The sequence below is a fragment of the Chlamydotis macqueenii genome, chromosome 3 (genome assembly GCF_036417535.1).
Source record: "Chlamydotis macqueenii isolate bChlMac1 chromosome 3, bChlMac1.mat, whole genome shotgun sequence".
Lineage (NCBI taxonomy): Eukaryota > Metazoa > Chordata > Aves > Otidiformes > Otididae > Chlamydotis > Chlamydotis macqueenii.
The window spans coordinates 111,632,238-111,649,663 of NC_141558.1; the positions used below are offsets into that span (position 1 = coordinate 111,632,238).

Consider the following 17,426-nt stretch of genomic DNA (forward strand, 5'->3'; position numbering starts at 1 on the left):
AGGATCCCCCACGCATCCGGCGCCGCAATAAAGAATGCCTGTTTCTTACTGCTACAGTGGTGTGAAGGAGTTTGATTCCCGAGTGTGGTGACAGACCTTATCCACCTCTTTCCCATCCTGTCCCCAGTTCTCTCCACTTGTCCTCAACCAGGCAGCCCCGGCCCCCACACCCAGCCAGCTCGCGCAGAGCAGAGGCCTGAAGGTGCCTGAGCGTGGTCACGCTGGGCAGCGGCTGCAGGGCACGGCTCGAGCAGTCAGAGAAGGGGCAGAGAGGGGCTGTTCCAGGTTCCCTTGGGCTGTGTGGGGGTTCCTTGGGCTGCCACCGTGGAACAGGCACGCCGAGGCAACAGCACCAGGACGACAGCGCCTGGCACGGCCTGCGGACCAACATGGCGGCACGGCCTGTGGACCAACGTGGCGGCACAGCGGGGCTCTGTCAGAAGAGGACCGCTCCCAGCTTCCCCTTCCGACCCAGGGGGCTGCCAGGAAGGGCTGGAATGCAAGGCTACAGCTGCCAGCGTGCCCAGCAGTGCGGCCCTTAGAGCTGTATCGTGCTGGGTCCGTCCTCCCCCCTTCAGCCCAAAGCCCCCACTGAGGCCGCAGCCACCCTGCCACACCGGCCCAGGCCTCCTCCGCCCCGGCGCTACCACACAGCCACCCCCGGGGCAGCGCCAGGGCTCTGGGCTGCAACGAAGGCCCCAGGAGGGGTCCTGGGTGGGCCCGTGCTGGAAGAGATGTTCAGAGCCAGGGAAAGGCTCTGACTGTAAGAGGCTGGTCTCCATCACGATCACAAGCCAGACGGAGAAGCAAGCCAGTGAGACCGGAATCACCATGTCTGGGAGCTTCCCAGTCCTCAAAGGGCAAACTCAGTGGAAGACGTTTCATTTTCCTTTTCCCCTTTTCTGCAGGAGCTCTTCCTCTTTGGCGAGGGGGAGAGAAGAGTGAAGCGACAAAAACCAGGCTGCAGTGAATCTTCCAGCTTTAATGTCGTCGAGGGGGAGAGGCAGGGCTCTGCAGTGCGCCAAAAGCAAAGGGATGTTGTGGGGGCACGCCGCCCCTGTTCATGTCTGAACATGGGGCTCTGGGACGCCGCGGAGGGCAACAGGGAGGTCCTAGGGGATGTGAGGGAAAACGGTGGACTGGGGGCACCCTGAGAGCACCCAGGTGCCCGAGGGCTGAGCCGGCCCACTGCACCCCATAGAACACTGCCCCTCCCGGCCCGGGCAGCGTGTCACAGTGAGACCCTTTGTGACCTCCCCATTCTGACACCCCACCCCACTGCATACGGTCAGCGCGGCTGTGCCCCCAGCCCTCAGTGTCCGGCAGGACAGCGACAGGACAGGCCAGGAGCCCGTGGAGCTAGCGAGGAGCCCGCAAGCGCAGCTGAGGCCTCTCGCCAATCCTTCCCCCACAACCCCCCTCCTAGCCCTTTCCTCCATCCCACAGGATGGCAGAGAGCATTCCCAGCTGCCCCACGGAGTCCTGGCAGGAAGACTGGACTTCCCAAGAGTGCGGCTCCCTGGGGCAGCCTGACGAGGCGTCCATGGTTGAGCCACTGGAGATCGGTGAGTGAGGGGCCCCTCTTGGTCGGGGCAGGGCTGGGGCCAGCGAGCGCACCCTGCTCGACGCCACCATCACGTATTCACGCACATGGGCAGCGGGGATCCCGCGGGCGGGGGGCATGATTCTGCGTGAATGACAGGGATGCTCAGGGCTGGCAGCTGGCCCCAGCACAGCCTCTCCCAAAGAGAGAGAGAGCAGAGGGGACCCAGCTCCTGCTCCGGGCACAGGCAGCCGGAGGCAGCTGGGCTGGCAGGAGGCAGCCATGCTGTGGGACGGGGACCTTTCCTGCCCACCTGCAAGGGATGTCCTCAGCCGATGGCACTGGGGGCTTTCCCCGCCACGCTGTGCTCCAGCATGGCAGCCCGGCTGCCGGGCACCCTCCAGCCCTGGCACGCACGGGAACACTGGGCCAGGGGAGTGGGCAGGCGGCTGCACACAGGGCAGATTTCCTTCCTCTGCTCTCTCCTGCCACCGGCCCTTCTCCACACCCTCCCTGCTCTCCTCCTTCCTTAGATGACAGCTGGTTGCCTGTCTACGCAGTGCAACAGGAAACTGTGGACTTCATCCACGCCTTTGTCACCAGCCCCCAGCAGGTAACCGTGCCCATTTCACCTGCGGCTCTGCCAGCCTCTGCTGACAGGGGCTCTGCTGCCGGGCTGCTGGAGCTGTGCTGGCTGGGCAGAGCTGCTTCTCCCAGCTCTCCCACACGGCACTGCGCCCCCGGTGCTCCGGTCCCGCTGGCCGCCTGTCCCCCGCCTCACGCTCCCCGTTTCTCTCTCTGTCCCCCGGCTGCCAGGAGGAGGGCCAGCAGATGGTGTTCCTGAACTGCATCTGCGTTCTGTGCAGAACCGCCAAGCGGCACGACTTGTTCCAGGGCCTGGATTTCTTCTGCCACACGTACCAGCTGGCAGAGAACATCTGGGTAAGGGGAAACCCCACGGCTCTGCAGAAGGGCTTTGCCGGCACGGGCACCCTGTGGGGACAGCGCCTGCGCAGGGCGAGGGTCTGCTGGCACTGGGTGCTGCCAGCTGCCAGGGCCCATCCCACTTGTGCTCTGCAGGTGCTGCTGACAGAGGAGCCCAGGGACAAAATGCAAACGGCGGTGCGGCAGAAAGCCATGCGTGCCATCGCCGCATTGAGGTACCTGCCCATCCCTCCTGGGGACCCTGTCCCACAGCTCCGTGTTCACCTGCACGAGGCCTCCAGGCTCCGCTCCCAGCACCAGTGTCCCACTGGCCCCTCTCCCTCTTTGCAGCTCAGTGGAGTCGGTGCTGGACGGCAAAGAGATAGGCCTCCTACAAGCCTGCTTCTCCACTGTCTTCTGGCTTCCTCCAGCAGAGGAAATGCACAGCCTGGAAACACGCCTCTACTTCAAGGCAAGTGCTGAGTGAGCTCCAGGAGCCCCCAGTCCCTCGGGGCTGCTCCCTGGCCACCCTGTGCTGCCATATCACCAGAGATCCAAGGCAGGCCAGGCTCTCGGCTTCGCTTTCCCACCCTCAGCCCTTCGTCCCCTTCCCCTGGGCCTGGCCACGTCCAGTGGCGCAGGCTGCTCTGCCTGCAACAGGTTGTCTGTCCCGGGGTCTCTCCCGGGCACTGCGAGTCAGCGCAGGAGTCCTCCCTTGGCTCTGGCAGTGGGAGGGACAGCACAATCATGGCCACAGCTCTTTGTCTTCCTTGCAGAACCTGCGTGCCATGGACAAGATGCTGGAGGCATTGGTGCTCAGCGCTCCCGCCTCCAGAGTCAGCGAGGAGCTGCAGAGTATCTTTCAGGTCTGGCACGTGCAAAGAGCGGGGCTGTTCCTCACCCTGCAGGGAAGGGATTGGCCACTCTTGAGTGGACGTCCGCACCTTTGCTCGAGAGCAGAGGAAGCCGCCATGGACTGTGCGAGTCCAGCTCAGGAGCTGAGCCGCGCTGCTTGTGCTGGAGCGGGTGTCTGCTGCCAGGGCTCACCAGCAGCTTCTCTCCTCTCGCCCCAGATGCTCCTGTTCTTCACGGACTGCGAGAGACCAGAGGTGCGGGAGAGGGCCGTGGAGAGGATTAGGAAGCTGGGCCATTTGCTGGCCAACTGTTCCTCACTGGAGGTAAGGACCAGGCACCTGCCAGTCAGACCCTCTTCCGTGCCCGCACAGCGGTGCAGCCTGCAGCTCCCAGGTGCCCGCAAGGCAAGCCTGGGCACAGGTTTCAGCGCTCCGCCTCCTCTGCGCTGAAGCGGGGGTCTTGCTCCCTCCCTTCCCCACGGGCTTCTCTCCCCAGCCCCCTCTCTGCCAGGAGCCAGCTCTGCTCCCGGGCCAGTGTCGCACGAGAACGCCCAAGGAGCTTGGTGCAAGCGCAGGCCCGGCAGCTCTCCCTGCGTGGGGCTGCCGCCCAGCTAGCTGCTTTGGGAGCTGGGGCCCGTGGGGCCCTGCAAAGCTCTGACGCGCCTGCACCCAGCTCTGAGCACACTCTTGGCTTCCGGGCTCTGACCTCAGCAATTCTGCCCTTCTGCCTCCCTTGCCCAGGCTGCTCAAGATGAGGACAGATGTGCCTTCTACGGAGACATCCAGATCCCAGTCCTCGGACAGCTGCTGGGACACCTCCTCCTGCTTTCCTGCCAGGAAGGAAAGACCAGCCGTCTCGCTTTGGACGCTCTTTGTTCCCTCCTCGTGTTCAAGCGTCAGCAACAATGTAAGAGAAGCTGTGGCAGCAGCATCCCTGCGCACACTGACATCACCCGAGACATCTGCTTCTCTTCCTGGCCATTGCCACGGACTGCTCTTGCGCTTGCTGGAGGCACCACCACGTCACCAGCACTGCCTCTCCTCTGCTCCCGACCCACACGCTCTCTCCCACACTGCTCATCGTCCCGTGGAGCTGAGCTGCTCCTTCAGCCAGGAGCCAGCCCCAATCCACGTCTTCCCCGTCTCTCCTGAAGAGCTCACAGCCCTGCCTCGCAACGCGCCCGCCACGCGAGCCGCCCCTCCTGTCATGGCACCATTATTCCAACCACGCTTTAACTGTGGGACTCCTGCAGAGCTCTAGGTCCTTGGAGTTTCCCAGGCCAGGAGCCTTCGCATAGGTACACTGGAGGCAGGTCAACCTTCAGTTTACACCGCTATCCAGCACCTCCTCCGCGACTGTGGATCATAACCTGTCTCCTCAGCCATTCCTAGTTCCAAGCTCTTTTCCGGATTTGGGAAGCTTGCTGCCTAAGCTGCTGTGTCTTGCCGACTCTTCTGCCTTTGCCCTGCTCTTTAGGCACGACACTGCCAGAGGATCGTGCACAGCTCCAAGGGGACTGGGAAGCTGAGATCACCTCCTTGCGCTCTTCGCCCGACGCCAGGCACATTACCAAGGTAGTGAGCTTCCCCCTTGCTGGAACACTTCTCCGTGGCATCAGCACGGCACTCGTGTGAGCAAAGGCACCCAGACTGGAGGTGGCACGTCTTCACTCCCTGCCTCCCGCCCATAGGCCTTTGGAAAATACCTCCAGCCCGAAGAGAGGGCAGACATCGTCCTCACAATCATTGAGGCCATGAGAGACTACAGCACCTTTGACAGGGAGCTGGCCGGCAGCATGATAGATGTGGTTATGGGAGACCCTGACTTCTGGCTGACGGATGTAAGTGGCCGCTGGCTGGATTGCCCTGCCCTTGAGCCCTGTCAGGCCTTCTTGCTCCCTCCCTCCCTCCCTCCCAAACCCAGCTGTCTCAGGCACCAGAAGGCACCTGAAGGCAGCAGAGAGGGATGGGAAGGGCAGCTGAGGAAATGGCTGCACCCCAGTGGCAGCACCATCCTCACCTGTGTCCCCTCCAGGTGCCAAAGATCCTGAGCTGCATCCACAGAAACCTGACAGGCATCAGCACGGCACCAGCCCGGCAGAGCGTGGAGTCGCTGCTCCTCCTGATGGCTAACAGGGACCCTGGGGAGGCAGTCAGGACCATGCTGGAGATGCGAGGAGACAGGTGCTGGCCCTGACAAGCCCCCTGAGGGCTTGTTCCCTGTGGGCAGAGGGGCCCGGGGACTCTCTGGCTGACAGCCCCACCGGGAACACCACCACCTCAGCCCTCTCCTGCTGCCCGGGGCGTCCCAACCCAGGGGCAGGGTCTGCGTCCCGCCCGGCTGTCCCAGGCCGTGCTGCTGTGGCCGAGGCAGCCCGGCTGACAGAGCGCTCTGGCTTGCAGCACTGCCCAGGCCATGTGGGAGCTCATGTTCTCCACACCCCAGACGCTGGATAACATCTTGAAGGAGCTGTTCCTCCAACTCCAGCACGCCCAGAACAGCCTCTTTGACACTTCCTCAGAGCAAACCTGCCTCCTTTGCTTGGCTGTGAGTTACCAGAAAAAGCCTTGGTGCCCTTTGTCCTCAGCTGACGCTGGGAACCAGGAGCTGCACGCTGTGGGGAGCCTCAGCGGCTCTGCCGGCCGCTGACTTTCTGCCGGGGTTCTTTCAGCTGCTGGCCTCCGATGACTTGGAAGGCCAGGACTTGCAGACAATGCACAAAGCCTGGAGGTTTCTGAGGCATTCCAGCCTGGAGATGATCTCACTGGTGCTCACAGGCGTCATCACATTGTCGGAGAGAGCTGACATGGTGAGCAGGGCATCATCAAGGGGAGCCATGTTGGCAGCCGGGGGCTGGGGCAGGGGGTGAGGCGGTGGTTGGCCTTGGCTGGCAGTCAGGCGGTGGGGTGACTGCTCCAAAGGCCCTCCCTGCCGCGGTGGGGCCTGGTGGCAGCCTGGGGAACTTTCCAGGCACGGACCTTGTCACAGGAATGCTGACTCTCTTTTTCACACAGGCAAGAAGAATTCAGGTCATCCTGCCAGACATGCTGGAGGTTCTGCAGGATGCCTATGAAGATATCAAGAGGAAGGCCCTGGTGGTCTTCCAAAATGTGATGGGTCAGCTGAAGAAGGAGGAGGCCAGCCGCATCGCTTTGCAGCTGGCGGAGAAGCTCCTGCCCCTCTTTGACCACGTAAGGCTGATGCGGGAGCCTGAGCCCCAGAGAGGGGCACGGGGCAATGACAGCTGCCCTGCAGCCCAGCCCTGCGGGCAGCACTCCAAGCAGGGTCTCCTTCTCCTTTCTGCCCCCGGCTCTTGTGGGATGGCTTCTGGGTTCTGCAGCCCAGCCCAGCTTCTCCCTCACAGCTGCCCCCAGAGCCCCCAGGGCTCCCCGAGCTGCGCTGTTGGGCAGGACACCACATGTTGTCCGCAGACACCGCGGCAAAGGGGCTGAGGCTGAGGCAGCGGTGCATGCCGCGGAGGTATTGCCCAGGACCTCCTCCTGAGCCCGGCTGCAGGGAGCTCTTCCCTAGCATGGCTGGTGCAGCTGCTGGGGAACGCTGGGTGGCTGGGGGGAGCACTTGGAGGCACAGCCGCTGCCTGAGGGAACTCTCTTGAGAGGCCTTTCACGGGCCAGGGGCCATTCAGCCGCAGCTGCAGGTTTGGCGCACAATTCCAGCGTGCAGAAGCCGAGCCCAAAGCACCTCCCCTCACATCAGCCATGCTAACGCTTCTCCTCACCGTGGGCAGAGCGCTCGTGTTGCTGAAGTGCTACTGTGCTTCTCCCTCCCAGGAGTTCATGCCGCTGAGAGAGCTCTCCATCAGCCTCTTTGGAAAGCTCATGCAGATTGTGCTGAGGAAGAACAGGAGACAGATGAAGACGACAGCACGAATGGGCCTGCTCCCACTCTTCTTTCACATGCGTGACCAAGTGCAGAGCGTGGCCAAGGTACAGATTTCCAAGCTACGCAGAGATGAGATCCCCAGGTGTTTGAGCCAGGGCACGGCCCAGCTTCCTAAGGGCGGGATCAGCCCAGGAACAAAGCCAAGGGGAGGGGGACAGCAGGTCTCCTTCCCCAGGCCGTGGTGCCATCTCGCAGCTTCTGCTGCTCTGCAGGTCTCCAGGGAAGCCCTCCTTGCTGCAGCAGAGCTGCTCAAGTGGCAGGAGCTCAGACAGCTGCTGCAGACCCAGCAGACGTGGAGGATTGGAGAGTGCTTGGTGAGCACAACCCCCAAGCCCCTGGGCCCAGGCCGGACGAGGGCTGCCCCCCGCGTCTGGGCTGCGGGCTCTGCAGCTGTGCGTCGCCTGCCTGGCTCCAGCCCGGAGTCCACAGCCTGCAGCCACATCCTTGATCCCTGTCCTGAAGAGCAGAGCCCCCAGGGGCTCTTCTCCGGGCTCCTCTCCCCTCCCTGCAAAACGCGGGATGGAGGGGTCTCAGCAACGCTTGGGGGTGCGGGAGGAGGCACTGCTGTGGCCGAGTGGGGAGGGGCCGTGACATGCCCGTACCCTTGCGCTCTCTGCAGCTGGCGCGGGACAGGAGCAGGGCTGAAGACTACTGTCGTCAGAGCCTGCCGTACCTGAAGGACACTCAGGCCAGCTTGCGGGAGACGGCCGTCAGGTTCTTGGGTGAGCCACTGCCCCCGGGGTGCCTCTTTTGGCAGCCTGGCCCCAGTCCTGCTGCTGCACTGGCAGCAAGGAGCAGCCCTGTGTCTGCCAGAGCCCCGGCGGCCCCGTGCAGCCCCTTGGCCTCCCTCTCCCAGCCCTGCCCACGCAGGTGGGCTTGGTGGCCGCCTTGCTCGCTCCAGGCCCCCTTGGGTAGTGGTCTTCCCTGGGGTCAGCCCTGACGAGAGGGAGGAGGCCGTGCAGCCCAGCTGGCAGGGCTGGGGACTGTGCTGCGGGGAGCACGCTGGGGAGCGGGAGCTCTGACGAAGCTCTGTGCCTAGGGCTTGCCGCTCGCACCCTGAGGGACCAAAGCCGGGAGAAGGTGTCGGAGATCTGCAGGGGTGAGTAGAGAGCACGGTCTGGAGGGGATGCCTGGGGGTCTCTGCAGACGCAGGGGTTCATCTCAGCTCTGTGTCTCTCTGTCGCAGCCCTTCACACCTTGAAGAATGACAGTGAAATCTCCGTCTTTTCCCTGGCAACTCAGACCATCCTCATCCTGAGCTCCCAAAGCGTGCAGCAAACATCAGGACGCGCCCCGCAAGTCCTCTGCTGCTGGCGCTGCTAAGCCCGGCAGCGCTGCCTCTTTCTCAGAAGGCAAACCAAACTTCTGAATAAAACTGGAAGAAGAGCACAAACCCACGGTGTCCTTCCGATGCGTAGCGCCCTGAGTGTGCTGAGCAGACAGCGTCAGGCTGGGCATAATGAAATGAAATTGTAGTTGATATCCCTCAGAAGAACTCCAAATGCTTTAAAAAGATAGGTAACCGTCACACAGGCTCTTTCTTTAGATTCCCCAGTTCACCGCTTTCAACCAGGAGATCACGGGTACCTGAAAACTTGTGACTCAGAACCTCTTCTACAAGAATGGAAAGAACCATATCAGGTGCTTCTAGGAACACCTACAGCCCTTAAATTTGAAGGTATTGATTCTTGGATTCATTATCCGAGAGTCAAGGAAGCACCGTCTCCAGAACAGAAACAATGGATTTCTAAAGAAACAGGACCTTGAGAGTTAACACGCTCTTATTGTTAATAAATTATACAAAATCATATCAGAACACACAATCTATTAAAGGCATTTTAGAAGTAGTGCTAATGATACCTTTTGTTTTACCAATCACAGAGATTAGTTCTAAGTAGAGGAGAATTCTTAAAAATGAGCGTAAATAAGTCTCAAAGGGAGGGAAATGTTACATGACATAGGATGATTCAGCAATGTAATTGGAGAACAGCATGATTTTTGAAAATGACAGAAATATTAGGCAGTTTGCGCTACCTATGTCACTGCAGTCACATAGGCTGGACTTGCTATGTAATGTCTTAACCCTTAGGGAGAACTCGTAGTTTTGGGGTTCTCAGGAAAAGTTATTATTCTGTCTGTTAAAAGTTAGCCAGGCGTATGTGGGGGGATTAAGAGGGATGGTAGAACAAAGGCAGGCCTGGAGGATGGAGCAAAACTCATGACTATGTATCAATATTCTGGGAATTGCTGGTGATTCCGTGTGAAGTTACTGAATATATTCCGTTTGGATTTGTAGACACAGGTGCACGCTAGGTGGAAGGATCCCCCACGCATCCGGCGCCGCAGTAAAGAATGCCTGTTTCTTACTGCTACAGTGGTGTGAAGGAGTTTGATTCCCGAGTGTGGTGACAGACCTTATCCACCTCTTTCCTATCCTGTCCCCAGTTCTCTCCACTTGTCCTCAACCAGGCAGCCCCATCCCCGACACCCAGCTAGCTCGCGCAGAGCAGAGGCCTGAAGGTGCCTGAGCGTGGTCACGCTGGGCAGCGGCTGCAGGGCACGGCTCGAGCAGTCAGAGAAGGGGCAGAGAGGGGCTGTTCCAGGTTCCCTTGGGCTGTGTGGGGGTTCCTTGGGCTGCCTCCGTGGAACAGGCACGCCGAGGCAACAGCACCAGGACGACAGCACCTGGCACGGCCTGCGGACCAACATGGCAGCATGGCCTGCGGACCAACATGGCGGCACAGCGGGGCTCTGTCAGAAGAGGACAGCTCCCAGCTTCCCCTTCCGACCCAGGGGGCTGCCAGGAAGGGCTGGAATGCAAGGCTACAGCTGCCAGCGTGCCCAGCAGTGCGGCCCTTAGAGCTGTATCCTGCTGGGTCCGTCCTCCCCCCTTCAGCCCAAAGCCCCCACTGAGGCCGCAGCCACCCTGCCACACCGGCCCAGGCCTCCTCCGCCCCGGCGCTACCACACAGCCACCCCCGGGGCAGCGCCAGGGCTCTGGGCTGCAACGAAGGCCCCAGGAGGGGTCCTGGGTGGGCCCGTGCTGGAAGAGATGTTCAGAGCCAGGGAAAGGCTCTGACTGTAAGAGGCTGGTCTCCATCACGATCACAAGCCAGATGGAGAAGCAAGCCAGTGAGACCGGAATCTCCATGTCTGGGAGCTTCCCAGTCCTCAAAGGGCAAACTCAGTGGAAGACGTTTCATTTTCCTTTTCCCCTTTTCTGCAGGAGCTCTTCCTCTTTGGCGAGGGGGAGAGAAGAGTGAAGCGACAAAAAACAGGATTTCTGTGAAGCTGCAGTGAATCTTCCAGCTTTAATGTTGTTACCGAAATCCGGAATAAAACTCCTTGACAGCAATGAGAAGTTAAGAGGCAGGCACTTCTTTATTGCAGCGCTGGGCGCACGGGGGATCGCTCCACCTAGCGTGCGCACCCATTGGATCAACAGCACGGGTTAAATACACATTAATTATGCATATCCATTAAATTCCAAGAAATAATATGCATAAACATAAATTTTCTGAGAAACCATTACATCATTTCCCCACCCACTCGCGCATGCCCAGTCTTTTGAGTCGAGGGTCTTTTGGTGGTCTTGGTGGTCGTCAAAACGCCCCCTCAAACATGGTCCTCACCAGGAAACGGGCTTCCCACGCGAAGACTGTGGCAACCCAGACAGAGGGTCTGCTCCATTATGTGGCAGTTCAGGTTTCTGGCTGCCGGGAGTGCTTCAGACTGCTGCTGCCAGGGGAGGATGGGAAGGATGTGACTTGCGTGTGGTGTGAGCAGCTAGACGACCTGCTCAGCCTTGTGGTGGAGCTTAGGGAGGAGGTAGATAGACTGCGGACCATCAGAGAATGCGAGCGGGAGATTGACTGGTGGAGTGACTCTCTGCGAGAAAGGCGCAGAGATTGCACTTCCCAGACTGAGGGAGTATTGGGAGTAATGGCCCCTCTCTCTCACCATAGTCAAGCAGGGAGAGACAGCTCGAGAGGAGAGGAGGAATGGCAGCAGGTCTCAGTCTGGCGTCGCAGGCAACCCCCATCCTGACCTACCTCGGTTCCCCTGGTCCCTCTCTGTAACAGGTATGAAGCCCTGAAACCAGAGGGAGAGGTGAGTGATGATGACATGGGAGCGCTGCCGCCAAGCTTGCCCAAGGTGAGGCGGACGGCTCCACGTTTGAAGACTGCCTCCTCCAAGAAAGAAAGGAGGGTGATAGTTGTGGGCGACTCTCTTCTGAGAGGAACAGAGGGTCCAATATGTCGGCCTGACCCTACCCATAGGGAGGTGTGCTGCCTTCCTGCGGCCCGGGTCAGGGATATTTCTAGAAAACTCCCCAGCCTTATCCGCCCCTCTGATTATTACCCTTTATTGATAGTTCAGGCTGGCAGCGATGGGATTGCTGATAGAAGCCTGAGGATTATAAAACATGATTTTAGGAGGCTGGTGAAGTTAGTTGATGGAGCGGGCATACAAGTAGTGTTTGCCAGTATTCCTTTGGTGGCAGGGACAAACACTGAGATAAGCAGGAAAAGCCATCTTATAAATGCATGGCTGAGAGGCTGGTGCAAACGCAAAAATTTTGGATTCTTTGATCACGGGGCGGTCTACTCGGCACCTGGCCTGAGGTCGGCTGATGGGAATTGCCTGTCTCCAAAAGGGAAACGGATACTTGCCCAGGAGCTGGCGGGACTTATAGAGAGAGCTTTAAACTAGATAGGAAGGGGGAAGGGGATAAAGCCAGGCCTGCTAGAGGTCAGCCTGGGGAAGTGGTATTGGGATTAGGAGAGAGGCGAGGGGCTCAGCTGAGGTCCGTCTACACTAATGCATGCAGCATGGGGAACAAGCAAGAAGAGTTGGAAGCCATAGTGTGGCAGGCAAACTATGACCTAGTTGCCATAACAGAAACGTGGTGGGATTGCTCCCATGACTGGAGCGCTGCAATGGATGGCTACAAACTCTTCAGGAGGGACAGGCAAGGAAGGAGGGGTGGTGGTGTGGCTCTCTACGTTAGGGAATCCTTTTCTGCTACTGAGATTGTGACTGGGGATGATAACATTGAATCCCTATGGGTAAAGATCAGAGGAAGGGCTGACAAGGCAGACATCCTGGTGGGCGTCTGTTATAGACCGCCAAACCAGGATGAAGAGACAGATGAGGTATTCTACAAGCAGCTGGCACGAGGGCTCTGCAGTGTGCCAAAAGCAAAGGGGTGTCGTGGGGGCACGCCGCCCCTGTTCGTGTCTGAACATGGGGCTCTGGGACGCCGCGGAGGGCAACAGGGAGGTCCTAAGGGATGTGAGGGAAAACGGTGGACTGGGGGCACCCTGAGAGCACCCAGGTGCCCGAGGGCTGAGCCGGCCCACTGCACCCCATAGAACACTGCCCCTCCCGGCCCGGGCAGCGTGTCACAGTGAGACCCTTTGTGACCTCCCCATTCTGACACCCCACCCCACTGCATACGGTCAGCGCGGCTGTGCCCCCCAGCCCTCAGTGTCCGGCAGGACAGCGACAGGACAGGCCAGGAGCGCGTGGAGCTAGCGAGGAGCCCGCAAGCGCAGCTGAGGCCTCTCGCCAAACCCCCCCTCCTAGCCCTTTCCTCCATCCCGCAGGATGGCAGACAGCATTCCCAGCTGCCCCACGGAGTCCTGGCAGGAAGACTGGACTTCCCAAGAGAGCGGCTCCCTGGGGCAGCCTGACGAGGTGTCCATGGTTGAGCCACTGGAGATCGGTGAGTGAGGGGCCCCTCTTGGTCGGGGCAGGGCTGGGGCCAGCGAGCGCACCCTGCTCGACGCCACCATCACGTATCCACGCACATGGGCAGCGGGGATCCCGCGGGCGGGGGGCATGATTCTGCGTGAATGACAGGGATGCTCAGGGCTGGCAGCTGGCCCCAGCACAGCCTCTCCCAAAGAGAGAGAGAGCAGAGGGGACCCAGCTCCTGCTCCGGGCACAGGCAGCCGGAGGCAGCTGGGCTGGCAGGAGGCAGCCATGCTGTGGGACGGGGACCTTTCCTGCCCACCTGCAAGGGATGTCCTCAGCCGATGGCACTGGGGGCTTTCCCCGCCACGCTGTGCTCCAGCATGGCAGCCCGGCTGCCGGGCACCCTCCAGCCCTGGCACGTACGGGAACACTGGGCCAGGGGAGTGGGCAGGCGGCTGCACACAGGGCAGATTTCCTTCCTCTGCTCTCTCCTGCCACCGGCCCTTCTCCACACCCTCCCTGCTCTCCTCCTTCCTTAGGTGACAGCTGGTTGCCTGTCTACGCAGAGCAACAGGAAACTGTGGACTTCATCCACGCCTTTGTCACCAGCCCCCAGCAGGTAACCGTGCCCATTTCACCTGCGGCTCTGCCAGCCTCTGCTGACAGGGGCTCTGCTGCCGGGCTGCTGGAGCTGTGCTGGCTGGGCAGAGCTGCTTCTCCCAGCTCTCCCACACGGCACTGCGCCCCCGGTGCTCCGGTCCCGCTGGCCGCCTGTCCCCCGCCTCACGCTCCCCGTTTCTCTCTCTGTCCCCCGGCTGCCAGGAGGAGGGCCAGCAGATGGTGTTCCTGAACTGCATCTGCGTTCTGTGCAGAACCGCCAAGCGGCACGACTTGTTCCAGGGCCTGGATTTCTTCTGCCACACGTACCAGCTGCCAGAGAACATCTGGGTAAGGGGAAACCCCACGGCTCTGCAGAAGGGCTTTGCCGGCACAGGCACCCTGTGGGGACAGCGCCTGCGCAGGGCGAGGGTCTGCTGGCACTGGGTGCTGCCAGCTGCCAGGGCCCATCCCACTTGTGCTCTGCAGGTGCTGCTGACAGAGGAGCCCAGGGACAAAATGCAAACGGCGGTGCGGCAGAAAGCCATGCGTGCCATCGCCGCATTGAGGTACCTGCCCATCCCTCCTGGGGACCCTGTCCCACAGCTCCGTGTTCACCTGCACGAGGCCTCCAGGCTCCGCTCCCAGCACCAGTGTCCCACTGGCCCCTCTCCCTCTTTGCAGCTCAGTGGAGTCGGTGCTGGACGGCAAAGAGATAGGCCTCCTACAAGCCTGCTTCTCCACTGTCTTCTGGCTTCCTCCAGCAGAGGAAATGCACAGCCTGGAAACACGCCTCTACTTCAAGGCAAGTGCTGAGTGAGCTCCAGGAGCCCCCAGTCCCTCGGGGCTGCTCCCTGGCCACCCTGTGCTGCCATATCACCAGAGATCCAAGGCAGGCCAGCCTCTCGGCTTTGCTTTCCCACCCTCAGCCCTTCGTCCCCTTCCCCTGGGCCTGGCCACGTCCAGTGGCGCAGGCTGCTCTGCCTGCAACAGGTTGTCTGTCCCGGGGTCTCTCCCGGGCACCGCGACTCAGCGCAGGAGTCCTCCCTTGGCTCTGGCAGTGGGAGGGACAGCACAATCATGGCCACAGCTCTTTGTCTTCCTTGCAGAACCTGCGTGCCATGGACAAGATGCTGGAGGCATTGGTGCTCAGCGCTCCCGCCTCCAGAGTCAGCGAGGAGCTGCAGAGTATCTTTCAGGTCTGGCACGTGCAAAGAGCGGGGCTGTTCCTCACCCTGCAGGGAAGGGATTGGCCACTCTTGAGTGGACGGTCCGCACCTTTGCTCGAGAGCAGAGGAAGCCGCCATGGACTGTGCGAGTCCAGCTCAGGAGCTGAGCCGCGCTGCTTGTGCTGGAGCGGGTGTCTGCTGCCAGGGCTCACCAGCAGCTTCTCTCCTCTCGCCCCAGATGCTCCTGTTCTTCACGGACTGCGAGAGACCAGAGGTGCGGGAGAGGGCCGTGGAGAGGATTAGGAAGCTGGGCCATTTGCTGGCCAACTGTTCCTCACTGGAGGTAAGGACCAGGCACCTGCCAGTCAGACCCTCTTCCGTGCCCGCACAGCGGTGCAGCCTGCAGCTCCCAGGTGCCCGCAAGGCAAGCCTGGACACAGGTTTCAGCGCTCCGCCTCCTCTGCGCTGAAGCGGGGGTCTTGCTCCCTCCCTTCCCCACGGGCTTCTCTCCCCAGCCCCCTCTCTGCCAGGAGCCAGCTCTGCTCCCAGGCCAGTGTCGTACGAGAACGCCCAAGGAGCTTGGTGCAAGCGCAGGCCCGGCAGCTCTCCCTGCGTGGGGCTGCCGCCCAGCTAGCTGCTTTGGGAGCTGGGGCCCGTGGGGCCCTGCAAAGCTCTGACGCGCCTGCACCCAGCTCTGAGCACACTCTTGGCTTCCGGGCTCTGACCTCAGCAATTCTGCCCTTCTGCCTCCCTTGCCCAGGCTGCTCAAGATGAGGACAGATGTGCCTTCTACGGAGACATCCAGATCCCAGTCCTCGGACAGCTGCTGGGACACCTCCTCCTGCTTTCCTGCCAGGAAGGAAAGACCAGCCGTCTCGCTTTGGACGCTCTTTGTTCCCTCCTCGTGTTCAAGCGTCAGCAACAATGTAAGAGAAGCTGTGGCAGCAGCATCCCTGCGCACACTGACATCACCCGAGACATCTGCTTCTCTTCCTGGCCATTGCCACGGACTGCTCTTGCGCTTGCTGGAGGCACCACCACGTCACCAGCACTGCCTCTCCTCTGCTCCCGACCCACACGCTCTCTCCCACACTGCTCATCGTCCCGTGGAGCTGAGCTGCTCCTTCAGCCAGGAGGCAGCCCCAATCCACGTCTTCCCCGTCTCTCCTGAAGAGCTCACAGCCCTGCCTCGCAACGCGCCCGCCACGCGAGCCGCCCCTCCTGTCATGGCACCATTATTCCAACCACGCTTTAACTGTGGGACTCCTGCAGAGCTCTAGGTCCTTGGAGTTTCCCAGGCCAGGAGCCTTCGCATAGGTACACTGGAGGCAGGTCAACCTTCAGTTTACACCGCTATCCAGCACCTCCTCCGCGACTGTGGATCATAACCTGTCTCCTCAGCCATTCCTAGTTCCAAGCTCTTTTCCGGATTTGGGAAGCTTGCTGCCTAAGCTGCTGTGTCTTGCCGACTCTTCTGCCTTTGCCCTGCTCTTTAGGCACGACACTGCCAGAGGATCGTGCACAGCTCCAAGGGGACTGGGAAGCTGAGATCACCTCCTTGCGCTCTTCGCCCGACGCCAGGCACATTACCAAGGTAGTGAGCTTCCCCCTTGCTGGAACACTTCTCCGTGGCATCAGCACGGCACTCGTGTGAGCAAAGGCACCCAGACTGGAGGTGGCACGTCTTCACTCCCTGCCTCCCGCCCATAGGCCTTTGGAAAATACCTCCAGCCCGAAGAGAGGGCAGACATCGTCCTCACAATCATTGAGGCCATGAGAGACTACAGCACCTTTGACAGGGAGCTGGCCGGCAGCATGATAGATGTGGTTATGGGAGACCCTGACTTCTGGCTGACGGATGTAAGTGGCCGCTGGCTGGATTGCCCTGCCCTTGAGCCCTGTCAGGCCTTCTTGCTCCCTCCCTCCCTCCCTCCCAAACCCAGCTGTCTCAGGCACCAGAAGGCACCTGAAGGCAGCAGAGAGGGATGGGAAGGGCAGCTGAGGAAATGGCTGCACCCCAGTGGCAGCACCATCCTCACCTGTGTCCCCTCCAGGTGCCAAAGATCCTGAGCTGCATCCACAGAAACCTGACAGGCATCAGCACGGCACCAGCCCGGCAGAGCGTGGAGTCGCTGCTCCTCCTGATGGCTAACAGGGACCCTGGGGAGGCAGTCAGGACCATGCTGGAGATGCGAGGAGACAGGTGCTGGCCCTGACAAGCCCCCTGAGGGCTTGTTCCCTGTGGGCAGAGGGGCCCGGGGACTCTCTGGCTGACAGCCCCACCGGGAACACCACCACCTCAGCCCTCTCCTGCTGCCCGGGGCGTCCCAACCCAGGGGCAGGGTCTGCGTCCCGCCCGGCTGTCCCAGGCCGTGCTGCTGTGGCCGAGGCAGCCCGGCTGACAGAGCGCTCTGGCTTGCAGCACTGCCCGGGCCATGTGGGAGCTCATGTTCTCCACACCCCAGACGCTGGATCACATCTTGAAGGAGCTGTTCCTCCAACTCCAGCACGCCCAGAACAGCCTCTTTGACACTTCCTCAGAGCAAACCTGCCTCCTTTGCTTGGCTGTGAGTTACCAGAAAAAGCCTTGGTGCCCTTTGTCCTCAGCTGACGCTGGGAACCAGGAGCTGCACGCTGTGGGGAGCCTCAGCGGCTCTGCCGGCCGCTGACTTTCTGCTGGGGTTCTTTCAGCTGCTGGCCTCCGATGACTTGGAAGGCCAGGACTTGCAGACAAT

General features: G+C 60.9%; 2 protein-coding genes across 2 annotated transcripts; both read left to right on the forward strand.

Annotated features, from left to right (window-relative positions):
* Positions 1 to 1,447: 1,447 nt before the first annotated feature.
* On the forward strand, positions 1,448 to 8,548 carry LOC147601411 (maestro heat-like repeat-containing protein family member 7). Its single transcript, XM_086744639.1, has 19 exons — positions 1,448 to 1,565; positions 2,077 to 2,156; positions 2,360 to 2,485; positions 2,624 to 2,703; positions 2,819 to 2,939; positions 3,244 to 3,333; positions 3,541 to 3,645; positions 4,033 to 4,228; positions 4,799 to 4,896; positions 5,013 to 5,162; positions 5,357 to 5,505; positions 5,725 to 5,869; positions 5,994 to 6,131; positions 6,337 to 6,513; positions 7,114 to 7,269; positions 7,438 to 7,539; positions 7,845 to 7,947; positions 8,265 to 8,324; positions 8,412 to 8,548. The coding sequence occupies exons 1-19, from the start codon at positions 1,448 to 1,450 to the stop codon at positions 8,546 to 8,548; spliced, it is 2,331 nt and encodes a 776-aa protein (XP_086600765.1).
* Positions 8,549 to 9,957: 1,409 nt separating this feature from the next.
* On the forward strand, positions 9,958 to 17,360 carry LOC147601412 (uncharacterized). Its single transcript, XM_086744640.1, has 15 exons — positions 9,958 to 10,357; positions 10,926 to 11,100; positions 11,308 to 11,380; positions 12,815 to 12,953; positions 13,465 to 13,544; positions 13,748 to 13,873; positions 14,012 to 14,091; positions 14,207 to 14,327; positions 14,632 to 14,721; positions 14,930 to 15,034; positions 15,422 to 15,617; positions 16,188 to 16,285; positions 16,402 to 16,551; positions 16,746 to 16,894; positions 17,114 to 17,360. Exons 1-15 carry the CDS (start codon positions 9,958 to 9,960, stop codon positions 17,358 to 17,360), a joined length of 2,229 nt encoding a protein of 742 aa, XP_086600766.1.
* The last annotated feature ends 66 nt before the right edge of the window (positions 17,361 to 17,426 follow it).